Source organism: Notolepis coatsorum (assembly GCF_963971535.1).
Source record: "Notolepis coatsorum genome assembly, chromosome: 13".
In the NCBI taxonomy this organism is placed as follows: domain Eukaryota; kingdom Metazoa; phylum Chordata; class Actinopteri; order Aulopiformes; family Paralepididae; genus Notolepis; species Notolepis coatsorum.
This window is the reverse complement of record NC_140177.1, coordinates 67,043,991-67,067,577: the sequence shown is the minus strand read 5'-3', so window position 1 is coordinate 67,067,577 and position 23,587 is coordinate 67,043,991. Positions and strand designations below refer to the sequence as shown.

At 45.6% G+C, this 23,587-nt stretch overlaps 1 protein-coding gene across 1 annotated transcript in view; it reads left to right on the top strand.

Annotated features, from left to right (window-relative positions):
• Positions 1-23,587, top strand: part of zanl (zonadhesin, like) — a gene marked incomplete at both ends in the record, with an annotated part of 184,158 nt that overhangs the window by 150,886 nt on the left and 9,685 nt on the right. The window contains 3 exon segments of the mRNA XM_084327694.1: positions 3,470-3,665; positions 13,931-14,092; positions 21,809-21,939. Coding sequence (XP_084183820.1) covers positions 3,470-3,665; positions 13,931-14,092; positions 21,809-21,939 — 489 coding nt within the window.

The window sequence follows — 23,587 nt, the reverse complement described above, 5'->3', positions numbered from 1 at the left end:
AAGAGGAACAAGCAGTAGCTGGTGGTGACCAAAACGACCCGACACTGAATGTTCAGCAAACCGTGTAGAAGAGGGCTCCCGTCGAGCTGATTGAAACTCCTCTCAGGTGCGTGATGGTAATTGGCACCTGGAAGCGCGCAGTACTGGGCCAGCCCTTACATATGATCAGTCATTCTTGTATATTCCCTCAACGTGAAAATAATATTAATGAAATTAAACTCTTCCACATTTCTCTGGGGACCCCCTGGAACCCCCTCAGGGATCCCGCTTTGAGAACCACTGCTTTATACAGTATATGCTCTCAATGTAATATAGTGCTCACTACTACAGCAAAATTGTATTCCTTTTCGTTCACACTTTCCTTGATCAACCCTCTTATTACTAAGTACATACTTTTACCTGTGTGAAGTGGACACGCTATGTAATCAAAATGTGAAGAAAAACCACATCAACCGATAGGGCTTGGTTTGTGCTAATATGTGCTGTTGTTTGTGCCAGTATTGTAACATATTAAAAGTTTTATACAAATCATCAAATGACTGGCTCCTGGTATGGCTGCTTGCAGCGTTGTGGTGACCTGTGGTATGGCTGCTTGCAGTGTTGTGAAGACCTGTGGAATGGAGTAATGGCTTCTTGCAGTGTTGTGGAGACCCGTGGTATGGCTGCTTGCAGCATTGTGGAGACCTATGGAATGGCTGCTTGCAGTGTTGTGGAGACCTGTTTGCATGGCTGCTTGCAGCGTTGTGGAGACCTGTGGTATGGCTGCTTGCAGCGTTGTGGAGACCTGTGGTATGGCTGCTTGCAGCGTTGTGGAGACCTGTGGTATGGCTGCTTGCAGTGTCGTCAGCGATGTGTGGAGACCTGTGGATGGCTGCTTGCAGCGTTGTGGAGACCTGTGGGGTAGCTGCTTGCAGCGTTGTGGGGATCCGTGGTGTGGCTGCTTGCAGCGTTGTGGGGACCCGTGGTGTGGCTGCTTGCAGCGTTCTCATCCGATCAACTTCACACTCAACACTGCAGTCCCTTGGGTCCTCACCAAGTAGATGAATGGTTCTCGAGATATGCAAAGGACAGACACACACTATAGCACCAAATGGCACACAATTCGACACCAAACCGCCCTCAAGTTCAAGTTCAAGTTCTTTAAAAGTTGTCAACTTGTCATACAGAAGTACAGAATACTTTCATACAAAATGCTTCTTACTGTTACGCTCCAGAGACTGTGCTAGACAAGATAGTATCAAATAACATAATATAGCATGTAATTTAGAAGAAGAAAAATGAGGTCACAGTGTTCGGTATAGACATATGTACAATGTTCTGAGTTACCATATAATATACAATACTATGCAGTGTACTAATGTACAGTACTATCTAGTGCAAAGCAGAAATGGGATGAGGTACAATTTTAGGTACAATTTACAGTAAGGTGTACGAGTTGTAGTGCAATCCTTCATCAATAAATATAAAGTGTGGGGAGTGGGTGCTACAGTGTGTTTGTTTAAAGTGGGTGTGTGCTATAAAGTGTGTGGAGTGGGTGCTACAGTGTGTTTGTTTAAAGTGAGTGTGTGCGTGTGGATGTGTGTGTTATGTGCGTTTGGTGGTTGTTGTTGTGTAGTGTTCGTTCATTGTTCGTTTAGCAGCCTGATGGCCTGGGGATAGAAGCTTCTTCTGAGTCTTTCTGTGCTCGCCTTGAGACTCCTGTATCGCTTGCCTGACCGCAGCAGTTCAAAGAGGCAGTTGTTCGGGTGACTGGAGTCTTTAATGATTCTCTTAGCCTTGCCCGTGCAACGCTTGTTGTAAATGTTCTGGAGGGTGGGGAGCCCCCCTCCAATTGTGCGTTCGGCTGAACGTGTCACTCTTTGTAGTCTGCTTCGGTCTTGTGCAGTGCTATTCCCAAACCAGGAGGTGATGTTGCCGGTCAAGATGCTCTCAATTGTACATGAGTAGAAGTTCTTAAGGATCTTCTGACTGACTTGGAACTTCCTTAGGCGCCTGAGGAAGTAGAGGCGTTGTCGTGCCTTCTTCACAACACTGTCAATGTGTGTGGTCCATGTCAAGTCCTCGGATATGTAGGCTCCGAGGTACTTAAAGCTGTTGACTCTCTCAACCGGTGCCCCGTCGATGCTGAGGGGGCTGTAGTCCTTGACCCCCGACCTCCTGAAGTCCACAATCATCTCCTTTGTTTTGCTGACGTTCAGGGAGAGGCTGTTTTCCTGGCACCATCCCGCCAGGACCTTGACCTCTTCCAGGTAGGCCCTCTCGTCGTTGGCAGAGATCAGGCCCACCACCACTGTGTCGTCAGCAAATTTGATGATTGTATTGCTACTCCGCTGAGCCACACAGTCGTGTGTGTACAGGGAGTAGAGGAGGGGACTCAGAACACAGCCCTGGGGGGCCCCTATGTTGAGGGTGATGGATGAGGAGGTGCAGTTGCCTGCTCTCACCACCTGGGGTCTGCCAGTCAGGAAGTCCAAGACCCACTGGCAGAGGTCATAGCCCAAGCCCAGGTCCCTGAGCTTGGCTATGAGTATGGAGGGGACTATGGTATTGAATGCCGAGCTGTAGTCGATGAATAGCATTCTCACATAGTTCCCCTGCCTCTTGTCCAGGTGTGATGCTGCTGTGTGCAGCACATGGGCTATGGCGTCCTCCGTGGACCTGTTGGGGCGGTATGCAAATTGCAGGGGGTCCATGTTGATGGGGAGGGAGGAGCAGATGTAGCCCTTTACTAGCTTCTCAAAGCACTTCATGGCTATGGAGGTGAGAGCTACAGGGCGGTAGTCGTTGAGGCAAGCAGGCTTGGATTTTTTGGGTACAGGGATAATAGTGGACTTCTTCAGGCAGGTGGGGATGACAGCCTGTTCTAAGGACAGGTTAAATATGTCAGTGAATACTGGGGCCAGTTGGTCGGCACAGACTTTTAGGACGCGGCCGGGGATGCCGTCCGGACCTGCTGCCTTCCTGATATTCACTTTTTTAAAGGTCCGCCTCACCTCATGCTCTGTTACCCTGAACACTGCGCCTCCATCAGCAGCCGACCCCCCCCCCCCCATTGCCGTGGCTTGTGAGCTGGTGTTGTTATTACCAGCATCAAACCTCGCATAGAAGGTATTGAGGTCATTTGCTAAGGAGATGTCACTGTTCAGTTTGAGGGAGGCGCCTTTGTAGTCTGTCATCGTTTTGAGCCCCTGCCACATAGCTCTAGAGTCAGCTTGTTCAAACTGGAGTTCAATTTTATCCCTGTAGCGCCGTTTGGCCTCTGACACTGTCCTCCTTACGTTGTATCGCGCCACCTTGTGGTCATTCATGTTGCCTGCCACTAGGCCGTCGTTGTATGCTTTGGTGCGCTCTCTCAGAGCTTCACGGACGGATTTGTCTACCCAGGGTTTTTGATTTGGGTAAACTCTCATTGTGGGTTCTCAGCAAGACACACTTTCTCTCAAATATAACTCTTCCCTCCCTCTCCCAGAGATCGTCCTGCCCAGCACCTACAGTAACTCCGTCAGAGGTCTCTGTGGAAACTACGACGGCGTCACCAAGAACGAGTACATGAAACCTGACGGCACCCTCACCAGGAACCTGAACGACTTTGGAGACAGCTGGAGGGTCACCGACAGACAGGACCTGAGAACATCTGACCTGCCGCACAGAGTCCACCTGCACAGGTAGGTAACTGTATGATGTAGAGTAGTAGTAGAGGTAGGTAATTAACGAAGGGTTATGTATATAACCCAGTTCTATGAGTTAAATGGTGCGCTCAGCACCTGTCTGCATATATCTCGCACTGAATAAAAACTTCAACCATGAACCATGCATTCGTCTGGCCACACCCCCATCCGCTTACCTACATAAGCAGGGGTGGGGCCACACACTCATCTCCTTCCCAACAAATTTCACCACAATGAAAAATCAAGGGCCGCAGCGGCGTCCAGGTGCTGAGCGCACCATTTAACTCATAGAACTGGGTTATATACATAACCCTTCGTTCTATGACGTTAATGGATTGCTCAGCACCTGACTGCATGACAGGGGCTGAGCGGGAGCCATAGCCCGACAAATACACCCCGCTGAGGCCCCCCACAACCATCAGACCGGGGAGGACCGAGCCCCCCCGACCCTCCCTAATGGAGGATACCCCCCCTATTGGAGGTTCACGGGAGGGCGACGGATCCGACCGTGCGAAGAGGCACTCAAGCAACTCAACGCACATGGTGAGCAGACCGTGGCTTGACCCCACGACTACACACACGCACAACCCGCATGCCACCCGGGAACGAACGGAAGGAACAACCTCGTTACTGCCCCCAGAAATCACGGGGTGAAGAGCAAACCCAACCCCGTGGCAAGGCCGTAGCAGCGGAGTGCGAAGGAAGACCCAGCCCCACTGAAGGGACTGGATCCCCTGGAAAACGGGGGCCCGGAGAGGTCAATGACGCCAGGCATCAAGACCCCACCAGGTGGTCACTTAGTGACACCGCCCCCCACATCGCCAGCGTATTCGGATAAGGCCCCTCCAAGAGCGGGCCCTTTCCCCCCAATAGCACACCGCCTGGCACACTGACCCTGCAGAACAGGCAGTCAGCATGGCCGTAAGCACACAAAAAGGTTAACCAACGGAAGCAGGCAGTGCACCGGGGAAACCAGGCAACAGGCTGTAACCTGAGCCTGGAGCACTGCGGACGAGACAGGCGCCAAAGGAGTCCGCTGAAAACAGCCCCCCCCCCCGGCGGAAGGGGCGTATGCTGGCGTTGTTGCATGACAAAGCCTCCATTAAAAAAAAACACCCAGAGGGGTCGAGGCAGAGAAGGCTGACATGATTGGCAGACGTCATGAACGTGCAGGGGCACACTCAACCGGGTAACCCGGGAGTTGACACTGCTCCAACACACCAGGGAACCAACCACCCTCTTGGTACCGACGGTGGTTGTTCCTATAACCCCTCAAGAAAAAACTCCAAAACACACCTGCGGGCAATGCATACACTGGCTATACCGCAGTACAAGTGTTTCAGTTTTCAAAAAAGGGTTATCCCAGGCCTACGGTATCAACGAAACTTTACTTCGGACCGGGCCCGGCGGCTCGGGAAGTACACAGGGTTACCAGAGGAGGTCCAAAAGACCACCCCAACAGCCCTCTCTTTGCCATGCGTGAGAGAGGAGCGAAGAAAAGGAGAACCAGCCCCTACATGACAGTGCCAGGTACAAAAGAGTACCCAACAAGGGTCTCCATAACGCCTAACCTTGTGACACCCCGGGCCGACCCAGCATTTTTTCCCCCTGAAAAAACCCAAGTCCCTCAGGGTACCAGAACAGCAGATCTGCATCCCCGGCGGACAACGGGTTAACTGACCTGGACCAGCGTGACCAGACCAGTCCTGTGTCCTAACCACACCGACATGCCCACTCCAGGAGAGGGGGTAGGTATGCGTGTCGATCTAAAACATGAAAAGAGGGCGCCACCCAGACGGTCCCCATTTAGACCGTGCTCAGTGGCCCACCCCAAGGGCGTGAGACCCCTCTACCTATGTTTTGATCTATTCCGTTAACATCCCCCAGATATGAACGAGAATTCATCGAGACAACCTAGTAAACTGGCGCTCGGAAGAGACAAAACTCCATCCCAGTTGCCCTATAAAAACGCTGTTTTAACAAGCAACCAAGGCGCACTTAGCCCCTGTGTGATTCCTTAACAGAAACACACAGCACTATGTATACGTCGAGACCCAAACACATCAATGGATAGTCTAACAAGACACCAAACATTGTTCCTCCAAGTCGCCTGGGAGAACGACACGGAGCCGTCGTGCTTCATGTACCTTCCTCTTTTTATTCAAAAAAGAAAGAACACAGACTGACATGAATCCCTTGTGACGTAGCTGAGGGTAAAAATTGTTTACATTTTTACATCCCACCACCCTCCCATAGGGAGGAGACGGAAATCCCCAGAGAGACTTCCCACACGAGCTGTATAGATTGAAAAGAATATATTGCAACATTGCGCTATGTAAATGTCGGATTAGGGCTCTCCGAGGAGGAGGCACTGAACCAATACACATTCAATAATCGAATTTAATCGAATACACACACAATAGAGCAGAACTCCTTTTTGAAGTTCTACTCACCTTGACAATCTGAGGAGGAGGCTCTGAACTCTGAGGAGGCTCCCTCACAGGGAAGGAGAGTCCTAACTCACAGAAGGCCCGAGTAGGAGCTTCGTGAGGAGGAACCCTGACCACTCCCTGAAACAGATCCATCATATGGACCTGAACAACTCACGGAAGTCTTACCAACAGAGACGTGCACAGTGACGTACTCTATGGCGGGGGAATTTCTGCGGTGCACATGCCCAATGTTCCAGGACGTGGGACCAGGAAACCCCCCCCCCCCCCCCCCCCTCTTACCCTGTAACGTGCCGAACAGCAACGTGACAGGAACCTTGAAGGACAGGAGGTTTTAACCCCTGCCCATCAAAAGGATTACCAGTTCACCCCTTTACGACCCCACACCCATGATACGATGTAATGACAAAAAAGAACATGACACAGTCATAGTCAGCTACATGAAGTGTCTAACAGCTTCACACAGCCCATGTGCTAACCTGCTATCTGATTTTTACTAAGGAAAAAACACAGAATAGAGAGGGCCCCCTTAAGAGCCCCGGTACCAGACTTACACATGTGCTTCTGTGGCCAAACCTAACCCAGTTGTAGATCACAAGACACACACAACCCTTATCACAACAAAAAATGGCAATACACTCTTGCTACAGAGGAACGCCGTTTTTCATAACGAGAGAATACAGAATCCTCGATTAGTATCGGCCACAGGCCTTGCTAAGCACACACGAAAAGCGACCAAACAATCTTTTCTTTAGGAAAATATAGTTTCTCAAGCGGTTAGCACAACCCCAGCAATTAAGCTAAGGGTTACATCGTATCCCCACAAACACAGTGACACAATATTTTGTAAACAACATGTCTGAGAGGAGGGTGGGGAAGCCCCAGGGAACTGGGGGAATCACCCCTCCTACCTTACCCTTGATACGGCCCAGTTGAACAGGTAATCCTGTTAATATGTGAACACACTGTTCATTGTCATTACAGGCTGAGAAAAGAATTCATTCTTCACTCATATGTCACTAAGCATAGCTTTATAGGTTAATTAACCCCCTTAGTTGTGAGTACACGGTACATGAACACACATGATGTTCTCAACACAACTAACCAGATCTTTTTTTCCATATGTAAACAACAACCCGATTTGTATGGAGAAGAAGCCATACCAGTGACAAGACAATTCACACACAACACGCGTCGTATCCTCAATGTATTGCAGCAATACCCGTTTTGGAAAACATCGTTATTAAAAAACATTTAGAAGGGAAGGAAGAAGACGTGTTTAAGGTCTGGTCAGGACCTTCCTACCGTGAGCGCAGGCCAAGCGAACTGCAGTCTGGCTAACGGGGTACCAACGGTAAACACAGCATTCCTGTGTCGACGACAAGGGCAGCGTCGCTGCGCCACCCGGCCGCTACGGTTCCCCATGTTGACGCAGTCCTCGCCGGCCGGGCTCCCGGTAGGTTCGACTAACATCCTCTGTCAAAGATGACGTTGTAGTCAGAGTGTTTAAGACATGTTATAGTCACAGAACGTTCAACAGTGTAGCATTAAGCTAACAGCCGATCGGCTGATAGCAACAAGCTAACGTATACCAGCCTGGTAACACAGCGAGCTAACGCCGCAGCTAACAGCTGCGCAGCCAACAGCTGACTGGCAGTAGTCCATAACTAGCACGCAAGCTAACAGCTATCACCTGAACTGCATACAATGACATAACAAGCCACACTTCCGACAGGCCGCTGTCCCAATCCCTTCCCTAACAGGGAAAAGAAAAAGAAATGTCAGAACACAGTTGTCAACGGTGATCCAGACACACACGGGGCCCTTTGAGCATGGAACTTCCGATAAAGAAGATCTTATGCCCACATTTCCTCGTTAGGGTAAACTTTCATTTGTATATGAAAGATGGGGCCTACACGGGACAGAGAAGCATCCGCTCTAGAATCCTGGGATCACCAGAACCTAGCGCGGGCCACTAGATTAGCCATCATGGGCATCAGGCCAAGATCCTCCGACTGCCGTTTTAAGCCGAGCAGAGGACCCTAGCCTGGGGTCGGCGTTTCATAAATTGTTAGCTAACCCCCATAGCATCAACAACAACCAGAGCTCGCAAGCAAAACAGTACATACCCAACCTGGAAACCACCGCTTCTCACAACAGTCGGTGCGTCCTACAGTCCAGCTGTGTTGCTGGAGGGTCTTACCCCATCCAGCCGCAGCAAGGAGAATTGTAGTTGGGAAGCATGTCAGCGGCGTGAGCTCCTAATACGAAAAAAACGGTCGAGGTTCAGAATGATCATCATCTTCTAGACACTCCAGTGACGAAGACAATATCGCCGTATTTTCTCGAAAATAGTGAGAGAGAAAATAAAGATATGATGTCAACGTATCTCCTTGTTCTCCTTTCCTCAGACTAAATATTTTTCCTCCACGTCAAGTGGGCATGTGAGCAGCACTTAGCTTGTGGCTGACATTTTAGAAGGAGATGAGTGTGTGGCCCCACCCCTGCTTATGTAGGTAAGCGGATGGGGGTGTGGCCAGACGAATGCTGGCATGTAAAGGTACATGGTTGAAGTTTTTATTCAGTGTATATACGCTGAAGCGAGATATATGCAGACAGGTGCTGAGCAATCCATTAACGTCATAGAACTGTAGTGGCATAGTTTAGGTTTATTCGACCCCTGGAGAGCTAAACCACATTCAAATAAAGCTTTTTCTTTTTTCTCACATGTACACCACTCTTATTTGCGTATTGACTTCTTCCTTTTGGACAACCGCTACCTGTCAGATGTACATTCATGTGAGTACCACAGTATTGTGATCTCAGACCACGCCCCCACCTCAGTCGATATTACCTTTTCTAGATATGTTCCCCCTTTCCGACAATGGAGGCTCAACTCATCAATGTTGGCCCAAACTCCTTTCAAGGAATTTCTTGAGGTACAGATTTCCTTATTTATAGACACCAATGACTTTCCCGAAATCTCTAGGTGCACCTTATGGGAAACCTTTAAGGCATATATGCGGGTTCAGGCAATTTCTTTTATCTCCATCTTAAATAAAACAGAAAGAGCTGATCTGACTGCAACCGCAGAACATATAGCTAGGGTCGATAGCCTTTACGCCTCAGCCCCTACCCCGGCCCTTTATAAAGAACGTCTTCAACTCCAATCTAAATTCAATTTACTGACCACAAATAAAACGCAGAAGCAGCTATTCTTGACCAAACAGCGGTTCTTTAAATTTGGTGACAAGGCGGGGAGACTGCTTGCTCACCAAGCACGTGCCACATCCCTATCCAGACTGATCCCCAAGATCCGATCCACGACTGGTGATGTTATTTTAGACCCTGTAGAGATTAATAAAATGTTCCTTGCCTTTTATTCAGAACTGTATACCTCACAGTGTTCTTCAGACATATGGGAAGGGGACAACCCTCTAGAGGAGATTGCCTTCCCCAATATTGATCAAGACCTAGCTAAGGCACTGGGCGGTCCGATTAAGATTACAGAAGTACTGGAAGCAATTACGTCTCTACAGAATGGTAAAACACCGGGCCCAGATGGGTTCACTGTGGAATTTTTTAAGTCATTCTCTGCATCCATCGCTCCAATTCTCCAGGAAATGTATAACGAGTCCTTTTCGAAGGGTCGCATGCCCCCAACTATGTCTGAGGCCTCGATCTCTCTCCTGCTCAAGAAAGACAAGGACCCTATTCTATGTGGCAGCTATAGACCCATTTCACTTTTAAATGTAGACTTAAAAATTCTATCCAAAATCCTAGCCAAACGTTTACAACAGGTATTACCAAGTTTAATCTCAATTGACCAAACAGGATTCATGCTGGGTAGACACTCCTTTCATAACACTAGAAGGCTTCTTAATATACTCAATTCCCCTAACTATGTCACCAGAAGTAATTGTCTCCCTGGATGCAGAGAAGGCCTTTGACAGAGTGGAGTGGGGCTACCTTTTCTTTATACTGCTGAAATTCGGTTTTAGCCCTGACTTTATTGCCTGGATTAAGTTACTCTACACCCACCCAGTCGTCTCAGTCCATACAAACGGACTTCAGTCAGCCCCATTTCCCCTTCATCGAGGCACCAGACAGGGCTGCCCCCTTTCCCCCCTTCTGTTCGCCCTAGCCATCGAACCACTGGCCATCTGGTTAAGACAGGAAGAGAGGTTTGAAGGCATCACACGGGTCGGAAAAGTTCATAAACTGTCCCTATATGCAGACGACCTCCTGCTGTATATATCTAACCCGACCGCCTCTCTCCCTATAATTCTTAATATACTGGACAAGTTCGGGTTCTACTCGGGCTATAAGCTAAACCTTCATAAAAGCGAACTCTTTCCAATCAACTCCTCAGCCAAAAAAATACCCCGGACTTTCTTCCCCTTTAAGTATACTACAGATGGATTCAGATATCTAGGGGTTAACATCACCAACTCAATCCAAACAATGTTCTCGAAAAACTTCTCACCTCTTCTTGAAAAGTGCAAACTAGACTTTAACAGGTGGACATGTCTTCCACTATCTCTAGTGGGTAGAGTCAATTTAATTAAAATGGTAGTGCTACCAAAGTTTTTATATCTCTTCACCCATATCCCAGTCCTCATTAAGAAGTCATTCTTTAAAACACTTGACCGATTAATAAGCTCCTTCCTCTGGGGCAATAAGATCCCACGGATGAGGAGATCAATACTACAACTCCCCAAAGAGCTAGGGGGACTGGCACTGCCTAACTTCCAGCACTACTACTGGGCGTGTAACATACACAAACTTTTATATTGGATGAGGGGCACGACACACAACTTAGGCCCGGTGTGGGTCGACATGGAACTCTCTTCCTCTAGACACTCTCTTCGCTCTCTGCTGTGCTCCCAACTCCCTATGTCGGTTACTGGACTCTCTGCAAACCCAATGGTGGTCGACTCCACAAAAATTTGGATTCAAATCAGGAAAAGCCTCGGCCTCCATAGGGCCTCTGACCTCTCCCCCACTTTTAACAATCATTTATTCCTGCCCTCTTGCACTGATTCTTCCTTTCAAGTCTGGTTTGACAAAGGGATAACCACTTTTAATGATCTCTATGACCAAGGGACTTTCATGTCTTTTCCAGACCTCGTAAAGAAATTCGACCTTCCCAAATCCCACCTGTTTCGTTTCTTCCAAATTAGGCACTTCACACAGAACCCCAAATTCCCTAGTCGGCCCCCTGAAACCCTTATAGATTCACTAATGGTTCTTAACCCGGAAAAAAAACGGCTAATCTCCAACATCTACAACCTCATTAGCTCCGCTACGGATACCCCAGGAACCGGCCCTAAGAACTTGTGGGAGCGGGAGCTGGGAATTGAACTGTCTGATGAGTATTGGAGTTGGGCATTGGACTCTGTCCACTCATCTTCCATCTGTGCGAGACACGGCCTCACACAGTGCAAGGTTATACACAAAGTCCACTACACAAACTCGAGACTCTCTCGAATGTATCCCAACATCTCTGACGCATGTAATAGATGCAAACAATCCCCTGCCGATCACACCCACATGTTCTGGTCCTGCCCCAGCCTTGCCACATTCTGGTCTGAAATTTTTGAAACTATCGGCACAGCCTACAACCTTACTATTACCCCTGATCCTCTTGTGGCCTTGTTCGGTGTTCCTCTGCAACCTCTACCCTCCAAACTGTCACATTCTGTTCTTGCCTTCTCCACTTTATTGGCCAGGCGACTTATTCTTTTTAAGTGGAAACATACTCAACCTCCATCCCACAATAGGTGGGTTAAGGAACTACTATTATCTATTAATCTTGAAAAGCTCAGATTCTCCCTCAAAGGCCCTACTGGCTCCCTGAATACCTTTGAGAAGACTTTGAGACCCCTTTTAAAGCACATAGAATCCTTGACATCCCTGCCTGGCTGTGACGACTGAGTCCCCCCCCCCCCTCTGTTTTTTTCCCCTATTTTTATTTTATTTCTCAAACTGTTTTGTCTTTTTATCTCAGTTATATTAGTATCATATGTTTTTTTTTTGTTTTTTTTTTTTTTTTTTTTGTCACATATTTTTCTTTTGTATTTTCATGTATTATATGTATGTTTGTTGTCGCTCTTCGTGGGGGTGGGGTGGGGTTAAGGGATAGGAAAGGGAAATGGGGGGGGGGGGGGAATGGAAGATGTATAATATGTATAACTGTCTGCATAATTTTGAAAACTCTTCCAATAAAGAAAGTTATTAAAAAAAAAGAACTGTAGTGGCAGACAACTAGGTAACTGAAAGGTCACTGGTTCGATCCCTGGCACAGACATTAGGGTGTATTCTAGCTGTGAGCTGGTGACTCGAGAATGGTCATTAATTAATTAATTATTAAACCTATGGTCCCACCACCTCTGCCAATGTGATCTTGAGCAAGGCATGGGACCCCTGCGCTGCACTGTTAGCAACCCTGCACTCTGACCTCTCTGATGAAATGCATCTGTGTAGTGGGTTAGGTGTATCTTTAACCTGATGTAAGACAGATTAAAATTTTCTTTTGTAAATTGAGTAATCCTGTGAAGACAATGATGTACAGGGTTCCTATATGGTCAAGGAAAACCTAGGAGAAAACAAGGATATGTGTCTAATAAAATAATAAAGCCTGTGACATTCAATTATATTTGTAGATTGGTTGAATTGATATATTTTATTGTTGAATAGTTGATCTGAATGTCACAGGCTTTATTATTATACCATAGGTATGGAAACTGCACCAGTTTTGATTTTGGATAGATCGTTGTAGGAACCCTGGATATATGACTCGTCGTTGCCGTCGCTGAAACTGCATCTCAACGCCTCCTGGTTGAAACGACTTGGCCTACTTCTGGTGTTCGTTCTCTGGTCCCCGAAGGAGGAGAGCAGCAGTCTCTTTTAACAAGCCAGGGTCCCGGGACAAGACATTCACATGGTCCTTCCTTCGCCCCCCTGGGCTGAGCGGGTTTAAAAACTGCCATATGAAGGACTATCCTCCCTTCAACACTCTGCCTTCCCCACCTGCCGGCCTCTGGTCAAAACCTTTATTTAAACTCTGATAAATGAGTAAACAACATGATTCTAATTCTAAGTGTCCTGTGTAGCTCTCTGTAGTGACCTGTGTATCTCTGACCTGTGTATCTCTCTGTAGTGACCTGTGTATCTCTGTTGTGACCTGTGTAGCTCTCTGTAGTGACCTGTGTATCTCTCTGTAGTGACCTGTGTAGCTCTCTGTAGTGACCTGTGTATCTCTCTGTAGTGACCTGTGTAGCTCTCTGTAGTGACCTGTGTATCTCTCTGTAGTGACCTGTGTAGCTCTCTGTAGTGACCTGTGTATCTCTCTGTAGTGACCTGTGTATCTCTCTGTAGTGACCTGTGTATCTCTCTGTAGTGACCTGTGTAGCTCTCTGTAGTGACCTGTGTATCTCTCTGTAGTGACCTGTGTATCTCTCTGTAGTGACCTGTGTAGCTCTCTGTAGTGACCTGTGTATCTCTCTGTAGTGACCTGTGTAGCTCTCTGTAGTGACCTGTGTATCTCTCTGTAGTGACCTGTGTATCTCTCTGTAGTGACCTGTGTATCTCTCTGTAGTGACCTGTGTATCTCTCTGTAGTGACCTGTGTATCTCTCTGTAGTGGTTCATGATTCAAATGTTTCATGAGGTAAGATGGAAAGGAATTCGTCCCCCTATTTGACTGGGGGTATCTCTGCTTAACATAAAAAACTAAAACATGGGAAACCTGACAACTGGACTTCCTCTCTTCCTCCTCTCCTGTTTCCTCCATTCCTCTCTCTCCCCCCAGACGTGAGGCAGAGACAGATCCAGATACAGGTTTTGAAACGACTGATTGCTCCCAGTCTCAGCTCGACCACTACAACGGTCCCAAGCAGTGTGGGGCGCTGACTGCCTCCCCCGGGCCCTTTGCAGCCTGCCACACCGCCCTGCCAGCCAAGACATTCCAGGAGTAAGTATGAGGGGTAGTAACTATGAGGGGTAGTAAGTACAGTATGAGGGGTAGTAAGTATGAGGGGTAGTAACTATGAGGGGTAGTAAGTACAGTATGAGGGGTAGTAACTATGCGGGGTAGTAAGTACAGTATGAGGGGTAGTAAGTATGAGGGGTAGTAACTATGCGGGGTAGTAAGTATGAGGGGTAGTAAGTATGAGGGGTAGTAAGTATGAGGGGTAGTACGTATGAGGGGTAGTAAGTATGAGGGGTAGTACGTATGAGGGGTAGTACGTATGATGGGTAGTATGTATGAGGGGTAGTACGTATGAGGGGTAGTAAGTATGAAGGGTAGTAAGTATGATGGGTAGTATGTACAGTATGAGGGGTAGTAAGTACAGTATGAGGGGTAGTAAGTATGAAGGGTAGTAAGTATGATGGGTAGTATGTACAGTATGAGGGGTAGTAAGTACAGTATGAGGGGTAGTAAGTATGAAGGGTAGTAAGTATGATGGGTAGTATGTACAGTATCAGGGGTAGTAAGTACAGTATGAGGGGTAGTAAGTACAGTATGAGGGATAGTAACTAGGAGGGGTAGTAACTATGAGGGGTAGTAAGTACAGTATGAGGGGTAGTAAGTATGAGGGGTAGTAAGTACAGTATGAGGGGTAGTAAGTATGAGGGGTAGTAACTATGAGGGGTAGTAAGTACAGTATGAGGGGTAGTAACTATGAGGGGTAGTAAGTACAGTATGAGGGGTAGTAACTATGAGGGGTAGTAAGTACAGTATGAGGGGTAGTAACTATGAGGGGTAGTAAGTACAGTATGAGGGTAGTAACTATGAGGGGTAGTAAGTACAGTATGAGGGGTAGTAAGTATGAGGGGTAGTAAGTACAGTATGAGGGGTAGTAACTATGAGGGGTAGTAAGTACAGTATGATGGGTAGTAAGTATGAGGGGTAGTAAGTACAGTATGATGGGTAGTAAGTATGAGGGGTAGTAACTATGAGGGGTAGTAAGTATGAGGGGTAGTAAGTATGAGGGGTAGTAAGTATGAGGGGTAGTAAGTATGAGGGGTAGTAAGTATGAGGGGTAGTACGTATGAGGGGTAGTAAGTATGAGGGGTAGTAAGTATGAGGGGTAGTAAGTATGAGGGGTAGTACGTATGAGGGGTAGTATGTATGAGGGGTAGTAAGTATGAGGGGTAGTAAGTATGATGGGTAGTATGTACAGTATGAGGGGTAGTAAGTATGAAGGGTAGTAAGTATGAGGGGTAGTACGTATGAGGGGTAGTAAGTATGAAGGGTAGTAAGTATGAGGGGTAGTACGTATGAGGGGTAGTAAGTATGAGGGGTAGTACGTATGAGGGGTAGTACGTATGAGGGGTAGTACGTATGAGGGATAGTACGTATGAGGGGTAGTACGTATGAGGGGTAGTAAGTATGAGGGGTAGTAAGTATGAGGGGTAGTAAGTATGAGGGGTAGTACGTATGAGGGGTAGTAAGTATGAGGGGTAGTACGTATGAGGGATAGTACGTATGAGGGGTAGTACGTATGAGGGGTAGTAAGTATGAGGGGTAGTACGTATGAGGGGTAGTACGTATGAGGGGTAGTAAGTATGAGGGGTAGTACGTATGAGGGGTAGTAAGTATGAGGGGTAGTACGTATGAGGGGTAGTAAGTGTGAGGGGTAGTAAGTATGAGGGGTAGTACGTATGAGGGGTAGTAAGTATGAGGGGTAGTACGTATGAGGGGTAGTAAGTGTGAGGGGTAGTAAGTATGAGGGGTAGTACGTATGAGGGGTAGTACGTATGAGGGGTAGTACGTATGAGGGGTAGTAAGTATGAAGGGTAGTATGTACAGTATGAGGGGTAGTAAGTATGAAGGGTAGTAAGTATGAGGGGTAGTACGTATGAGGGGTAGTACGTATGAGGGGTAGTACGTATGAGGGGTAGTAAGTATGAGGGGTAGTACGTATGAGGGGTAGTACGTATGAGGGGTAGTACGTATGAGGGGTAGTAAGTATGAAGGGTAGTATGTACAGTATGAGGGGTAGTAAGTATGAAGGGTAGTAAGTATGAGGGGTAGTACGTATGAGGGGTAGTAAGTATGAGGGGTAGTACGTATGAGGGGTAGTAAGTATGAGGGGTAGTACGTATGAGGGGTAGTACGTATGAGGGGTAGTAAGTATGAGGGGTAGTAAGTATGAGGGGTAGTACGTATGAGGGGTAGTACGTATGAGGGGTAGTACGTATGAAGGGTAGTATGTACAGTATGAAGGGTAGTAAGTATGAGGGGTAGTAAGTATGAAGGGTAGTAAGTATGAGGGGTAGTACGTATGATGGGTAGTATGTACAGTATGAGGGGTAGTAAGTATGAGGGGTAGTAAGTATGAGGGGTAGTAAGTATGAAGGGTAGTAAGTATGATGGGTAGTATGTACAGTATGAGGGGTAGTAAGTATGAGGGGTAGTAAGTATGAGGGGTAGTAAGTATGAAGGGTAGTAAGTATGATGGGTAGTATGTACAGTATGAGGGGTAGTAAGTACAGTATGATGGGTAGTAAGTACAGTATGAGGGGTAGTAAGTATGAGGGGTAGTAAGTATGAGGGGTAGTACGTATGAGGGGTAGTAAGTACAGTATGAGGGGTAGTAAGTATGAGGGGTAGTAAGTATGAAGGGTAGTAAGTATGATGGGTAGTATGTACAGTATGAGGGGTAGTAAGTACAGTATGAGGGGTAGTACGTATGAGGGGTAGTACGTATGAGGGGTAGTAAGTATGATGGGTAGTAAGTACAGTATGAGGGGTAGTAAGTATGAAGGGTAGTAAGTACAGTATGAGGGGTAGTAAGTATGAAGGGTAGTAAGTATGATGGGTAGTATGTACAGTATGAGGGGTAGTAAGTACAGTATGAGGGGTAGTAAGTATGATGGGTAGTATGTACAGTATGAGGGGTAGTAAGTACAGTATGAGGGGTAGTAAGTACAGTATGAGGGGTAGTAAGTATGATGGGTAGTATGTACAGTATGAGGGGTAGTAAGTACAGTATGAGGGGTAGTAACTATGAGGGGTAGTAAGTATGAGGGGTAGTAAGTATGAGGGGTAGTAAATATGAGGGGTATAGTAAGTATGAGGGGTAGTAAGTATGAAGGGTAGTAAGTATGAGGGGTAGTAAATATGAGGGGTATAGTAAGTATGAGGAGTAGTAAGTATGAAGGGTAGTACGTATGAGGGGTAGTACGTATGAGGGGTAGTAAGTATGAGGGGTAGTACGTATGAGGGGTAGTAAGTATGAGGGGTAGTAAGTATGAGGGGTAGTACGTATGAGGGGTAGTAAGTATGAGGGGTAGTAAGTATGAGGGGTAGTAAGTATGAGGGGTAGTACGTATGAGGGGTAGTACGTATGAGGGGTAGTACGTATGAGGGGTAGTAAGTATGAAGGGTAGTAAGTATGAGGGGTAGTACGTATGAGGGGTAGTACGTATGAGGGGTAGTACGTATGAGGGGTAGTAAGTATGAAGGGTAGTATGTACAGTATGAGGGGTAGTAAGTATGAAGGGTAGTAAGTATGAGGGGTAGTACGTATGAGGGGTAGTACGTATGAGGGGTAGTAAGTATGAGGGGTAGTAAGTATGAAGGGTAGTAAGTATGATGGGTAGTATGTACAGTATGAGGGGTAGTAAGTACAGTATGAGGGGTAGTAAGTATGAGGGGTAGTAAGTATGAGGGGTAGTACGTATGAGGGGTAGTAAGTACAGTATGAGGGGTAGTAAGTATGAGGGGTAGTAAGTATGAAGGGTAGTAAGTATGATGGGTAGTATGTACAGTATGAGGGGTAGTAAGTACAGTATGAGGGGTAGTACGTATGAGGGGTAGTAAGTATGAGGGGTAGTAAGTACAGTATGGGGGGTAGTAAGTATGAAGGGTAGTAAGTACAGTATGAGGGGTAGTAAGTATGAAGGGTAGTAAGTATGATGGGTAGTATGTACAGTATGAGGGGTAGTAAGTACAGTATGAGGGGTAGTAAGTATGATGGGTAGTATGTACAGTATGAGGGGTAGTAAGTACAGTATGAGGGGTAGTAAGTACAGTATGAGGGGTAGTAAGTATGATGGGTAGTATGTACAGTATGAGGGGTAGTAAGTACAGTATGAGGGGTAGTAACTATGAGGGGTAGTAAGTATGAGGGGTAGTAAGTATGAGGGGTAGTAAATATGAGGGGTATAGTAAGTATGAGGGGTAGTAAATATGAAGGGTAGTACGTATGAGGGGTAGTAAGTATGAGGGGTATAGTAAGTATGAGGGGTAGTAAGTATGAGGGGTAGTAAGTATGAAGGGTAGTAAGTATGAAGGGTAGTAAATATGAAGGGTAGTAAGTATGAGGGGTAGTAAGTATGAGGGGTAGTAAGTATGAGGGGTAGTAAATATGAAGGGTCGTAAATATGAAGGGTAGTACGTATGAGGGGTAGTAAGTACAGTATGAGGGGTAGTAAGTATGAGGGGTATAGTAAGTATGAGGGGTAGTAAGTATGAGGGGTAGTAAGTATGAGGGGTAGTAAGTATGAGGGGTAGTAAGTATGAAGGGTAGTAAGTATGAAGGGTAGTAAATATGAAGGGTAGTAAGTATGAGGGGTAGTAAGTATGAAGGGTAGTAAGTATGAAGGGTAGTAAATATGAAGGGTAGTAAATATGAAGGGTAGTAAGTATGAAGGGTAGTAAATATGAAGGGTAGTAAGTATGAGGGGTAGTAAGTATGAAGGGTAGTAAGTATGAAGGGTAGTAGTAAGTATGAGGGGTAGGGCAAGACCAAGATTTTTACTGAATTTCAATATTTGGGAGGCAGAAATTCACAATAACCTATACCAGGGTTGGCCAACCTGCGGCTCGCGAACCGCATGCGGCTCTTTGCCCGTCAATGTGCGGCTCCTCCATCCATTGATACATTTGTTTTTTAAATAATAATTGTTTTCATTCATTCCATGGACGTAGAATAAACATTTACAGACTTTTTTTTTAATGGTCCATTTAATGGTCCATGTTAAAATTGACCAGACCTGAAAAATATAAGCAAATGAATAAAGGGAAGATGATTAAACAGAAGGTTTTGTAGATACAGTACTGAATTCTGCCATCCGGACACATGCAATTTGAAATATGATTATAGAATATAGAATATCAGGCGTGTAAATTACCTTATTATGGCCAAGTCGCACATCTATGGATCGGGCCAAATCTCCCCTTTCCAATGGCAGAGTTCAATCTGGATTTAGTATCACCAGGCGTGATTCACAAACCGTGAATGAAATCTACTGTAAGTACTAGGGATGTCCGATATTATCGGCCTACCGATATTATCCGCCGATATCGGCATTAAAATGTGATATCGGAAAATATCGGTATCGGTTTTCAAATTTTTATTACATTTTTGTTTACATTTCTATAACCTTTATTTACCCAGGCAAGCAAGTAAGAACAAATTCTGATTTTATTTATTGTCAAAAGTATGCATAATGTTGTGTTAATTCCACAACAAGAGATATGTAATGTTAATTACCTGAAATTATTCAATTTTTGGGGGGGGGGGGGGGGACCCTGCATATATCGGTATCAGTTGATATCGGTATCGGAAATTAAGAGTTGGACAATATCGGTATATCGGTATCGGTAAAAAAGCCAATATCGAGCATCCCTAGTAAGTACAGTTAGCCCTGGGTCTCTTCCTTCAAAAGACTACACTCACTTTTGGCTGCACCACTTCCTCCCGTCAATATGCACCGGTTTCCGACTCAATGCCCTGAGATTTCTATAATCTTATATTTCACTAATAACAGTTAAAATCATTGGTAAACAAACGTAATGCTGAAAATATACACACTGCTGTTTTGACAGGGTTAGGGTTTTTACTATTGGCTACATTTGAAAAGAAAACGCAACATAATTCATACATTCTATAGAGATGGATTTATGGCATGATGTCATTTGCGGTCCAGTACCGGACCGCCCGAGCTTAAGAGGTTAACCCTGTGAAAAATACATTAGATACTTAGATTAGATACATACTTCAGAGGCCAGAGGGTGGAACCTATAAACACATTTACTATCCAATAGCATTGTGAGGCTGAACAACAGGACCCATAAACTACTGTATGTACATGTGCTTAAAACATTTTAAATAAACATTTACAGACTTTTTAATGGCTAAAAGTGATTTAGTAATTTTGCAACCGTGGGTCTCACAGGGTACTTTTAATAACCCTGTGAGGCCCAAATAAAGCAACTTCAGAGGCCAGAGGGTGGGACCTATAAACACATGAAGGGTGCCGTGACTGAAAAAAAGGTTGAGAAACGCTGGTACAGTATATATGGTGTGGCTCTTTGTGGTACCACAGTAATTTTTGTGGATCTTAGTCTCTGACTGGTTGGCCACCCCTGACCTATACAGTATACTGTATCTGCATATACTGTATTTTTTTTTCTTTTTCTCTTTTTAAAAGGAACATGCCAACATTATGGGAAATGTGATAATTTTAATCAAATCAAATCAGATACCAATCTCATCTATGTGTGTTTAGTAGAAAGCTACATGCTAGCCTAGCTTAACACAAATGAATGGAAGCGGATGTGTACCACTAGCCTAGCTTAAAAATTCGGGAGAGGCTATCTGGTCCGTATCCGCTTCCAGTCATTTGTGCTAAGCTAGGCTAGCTTGCAGCCGGATAGCTTCTACTGAACACACACACAGAGGAAATTGGTATCTATCTTCTTGTCTCACTCTGGAGAGGACGGTAAGTGTATTTCCCATAATGTTGGTGTGTTCCTTTTAATTAAGATGGTATGAAAAATAGATATTTCGTTGCAAATATCCCTCATTTTATAATATAAAAAGGATATCTTTCTCACACAAATAAACTATGCTTAAAATAAGTTTGTTTCACTAGCGATTGTGGTGGTGAATTGAAAGTTGACCGATATATCTGTTACGTCTAGCCCTAGTATGATATATCTGTTACGTCTAGCCCTAGTATGATATATTTGTTACGTCTAGCCCTAGTATGATATATCTGTTACGTCTAGCCCTAGTTTGATATATTTGTTACGTCTAGCCCTAGTATGATATATCTGTTACGTCTAGCCCTAGTATGATATATCTGTTACGTCTAGCCCTAGTATGATATATCTGTTACGTCTAGCCCTAGTATGATATATCTGTTACGTCTAGCCCTAGTATGATATATTTGTTACGTCTAGCCCTAGTATGATCTATCTGTTCCGTCTAGCCCTAGTTTGATATATTTGTTACGTCTAGCCCTAGTATGATATATCTGTTACGTCTAGCCCTAGTATGATATATCTGTTACGTCTAGCCCTAGTATGATATATTTGTTCCGTCTAGCCCTAGTATGATATATTTGTTACGTCTAGCCCTAGTATGATATATTTGTACAAGTGGTGTTCCTCCACAATATGTGTGTGTGAAGTGTAACAAGTATCTTCAAGTGTGAGATTCTCTCTTACATGCAGAAAAGCCTGAGATTGAGTTGTACATGTTCTTGACTCACTGTGTGTGTGTGTGTGTGTGTGTGTGTGTGTGTGTGTGTGTGTGTGTGTGTGTGTGTGTGTGTGTGTGTGTGTGTGTGTGTGTGTGTGTGTGTGTGTGTGTGTGTGTGTGTGTGTGTGTGTGTGTGTGTGTGTGTGTGTGTGTGTGTGTGTGTGTGTGTGTGTTTGTTCTCCCCTCAGGGACTGTGTGTTTGACCTGTGTGCGCAGGAGGGTAGTCCAGAGCTGCGTTGTGCCAGCTATGATGTGTACACCATGGCCTGCCAAGAGGCCGGCATCAAACTGCAGCCCTGGAGGCAAGAGCTAGACTGTGGTGAGAGGCTTACACACACACACACACACACACACACACACATATACTTGCGTTGCTATACTTGTGAGGGCTTACAATCATATTGACATTATATCACATTATTAAAGGGGCACTTCACCAGGCGGTCGGGTGGCGCAGTGGGCAAGGCGCTCGCCACCAACGCAGGATATACTGGTATCGAGCCCAGCTCTCTGCGTTGCTTCCGGCTTGGCCGGCCGTCGTACTAACACAATTGGCAGTATTAGAGGGTGGGAAAGCCGGTGGGTGGGTCCGGGTCGTTGTAAACAGCGACTCCTACAGTTCGGTCGGGGCGCCTGCTCAGCGAGGAAAGGATCTAAGGGGGGTAGTGTGATCCTTCCACACGTTACACCCTCTCAGTGAGAGTCCGCGCTGCCAGGTGAAAAGAAGCGGTTGATTGGCTGGACATGTGTCGGAGCAAGCATGTGATAGCCTCCACTCTCCCAGACCGACTGTGGGGGGTAAGTGAGCAGCGACCAGGAAGGATTGGGAATTGGAATAACGACTAACATTGGGATGGGAGAAAGAAAACAGAGGAAAAAGGAGGAAACTTGTGGTGGCACTTCACCAAAACAATGCTGATTTATTTAGCAGATAATCTCACACACATCCAAAAACTCTAAACCGTTTTGCACACATTCATTCAGTTTGACAGTTATAGGGAGGTGTAGTCTGACGTCACTGGTTGTTGCACCCGTATAGGGATTTATCATTGGGAAAATGGATTATCGGCTATTGTAACAATTCTGCCGCATGGAAATTGAAAAGCTTTCCATTTTTGCACAAAATTAGTTCCCTTCTATCACTAACATTATTGTTTAAATATTTTTGGTTGAAATAAAATTTCGCGATTTTTTTTATGATTAATTGCTAATATTTTCATGTTGAGCTATAGATTATGGATGAATACGCACAGAAAGGTACACCATGCCAATGTTAATGCTTTATTTGTTTTAAACGATTTAGAAATGGACAATGGGGAAATACATTGCGTTGGACAGAGGGTGGAACACGAAAAACAGCAATGACGTAACCACCACACCTCCCTATTGAGATGAAATTAGTTTGAATATAGTCACCAGTGATGTCGTCGGGGGACACTGGAACCTTGTGTTGTGTTAATTACAGCTCCATGAAATTATAAGGTAACAGTTCCCTATTTTATCATCCACACCATTTAATGGTGCTGTAATTAACACAACACACGGATTCAATCACTGGTACAAAATAAATCAGCATTGTTTTTTGGTGAAGTGCCCCTTTAAGTTGACTCCATTCATTTCCTAGCGCCTCAACCTATCATTAACCATCACCATTACATGCCATTACAGGTTGTTAACCTTAAACTTAAAGGACTGATGCACCATTTTAACCCAGGGCCTATTTAAACCTTGTGTTGCACGGTGATGACCAGTACAGACGATACTTTCTCTCTAGTATTGAGAATCATAGCACTGTGCAGCCTGCATCCTGCACAGGCAATGTTTATATAGTGAACCTTTAACCCTAACCTAACCCTCATTCAAACCCAAAACCCTAACCTAACCCTCATTCAAACCCAAAACCCTAACCCTAACCTAACCCTCATTCAAACCCAAAACTCTAACCTTTAACCCTAACCTAACCCTCA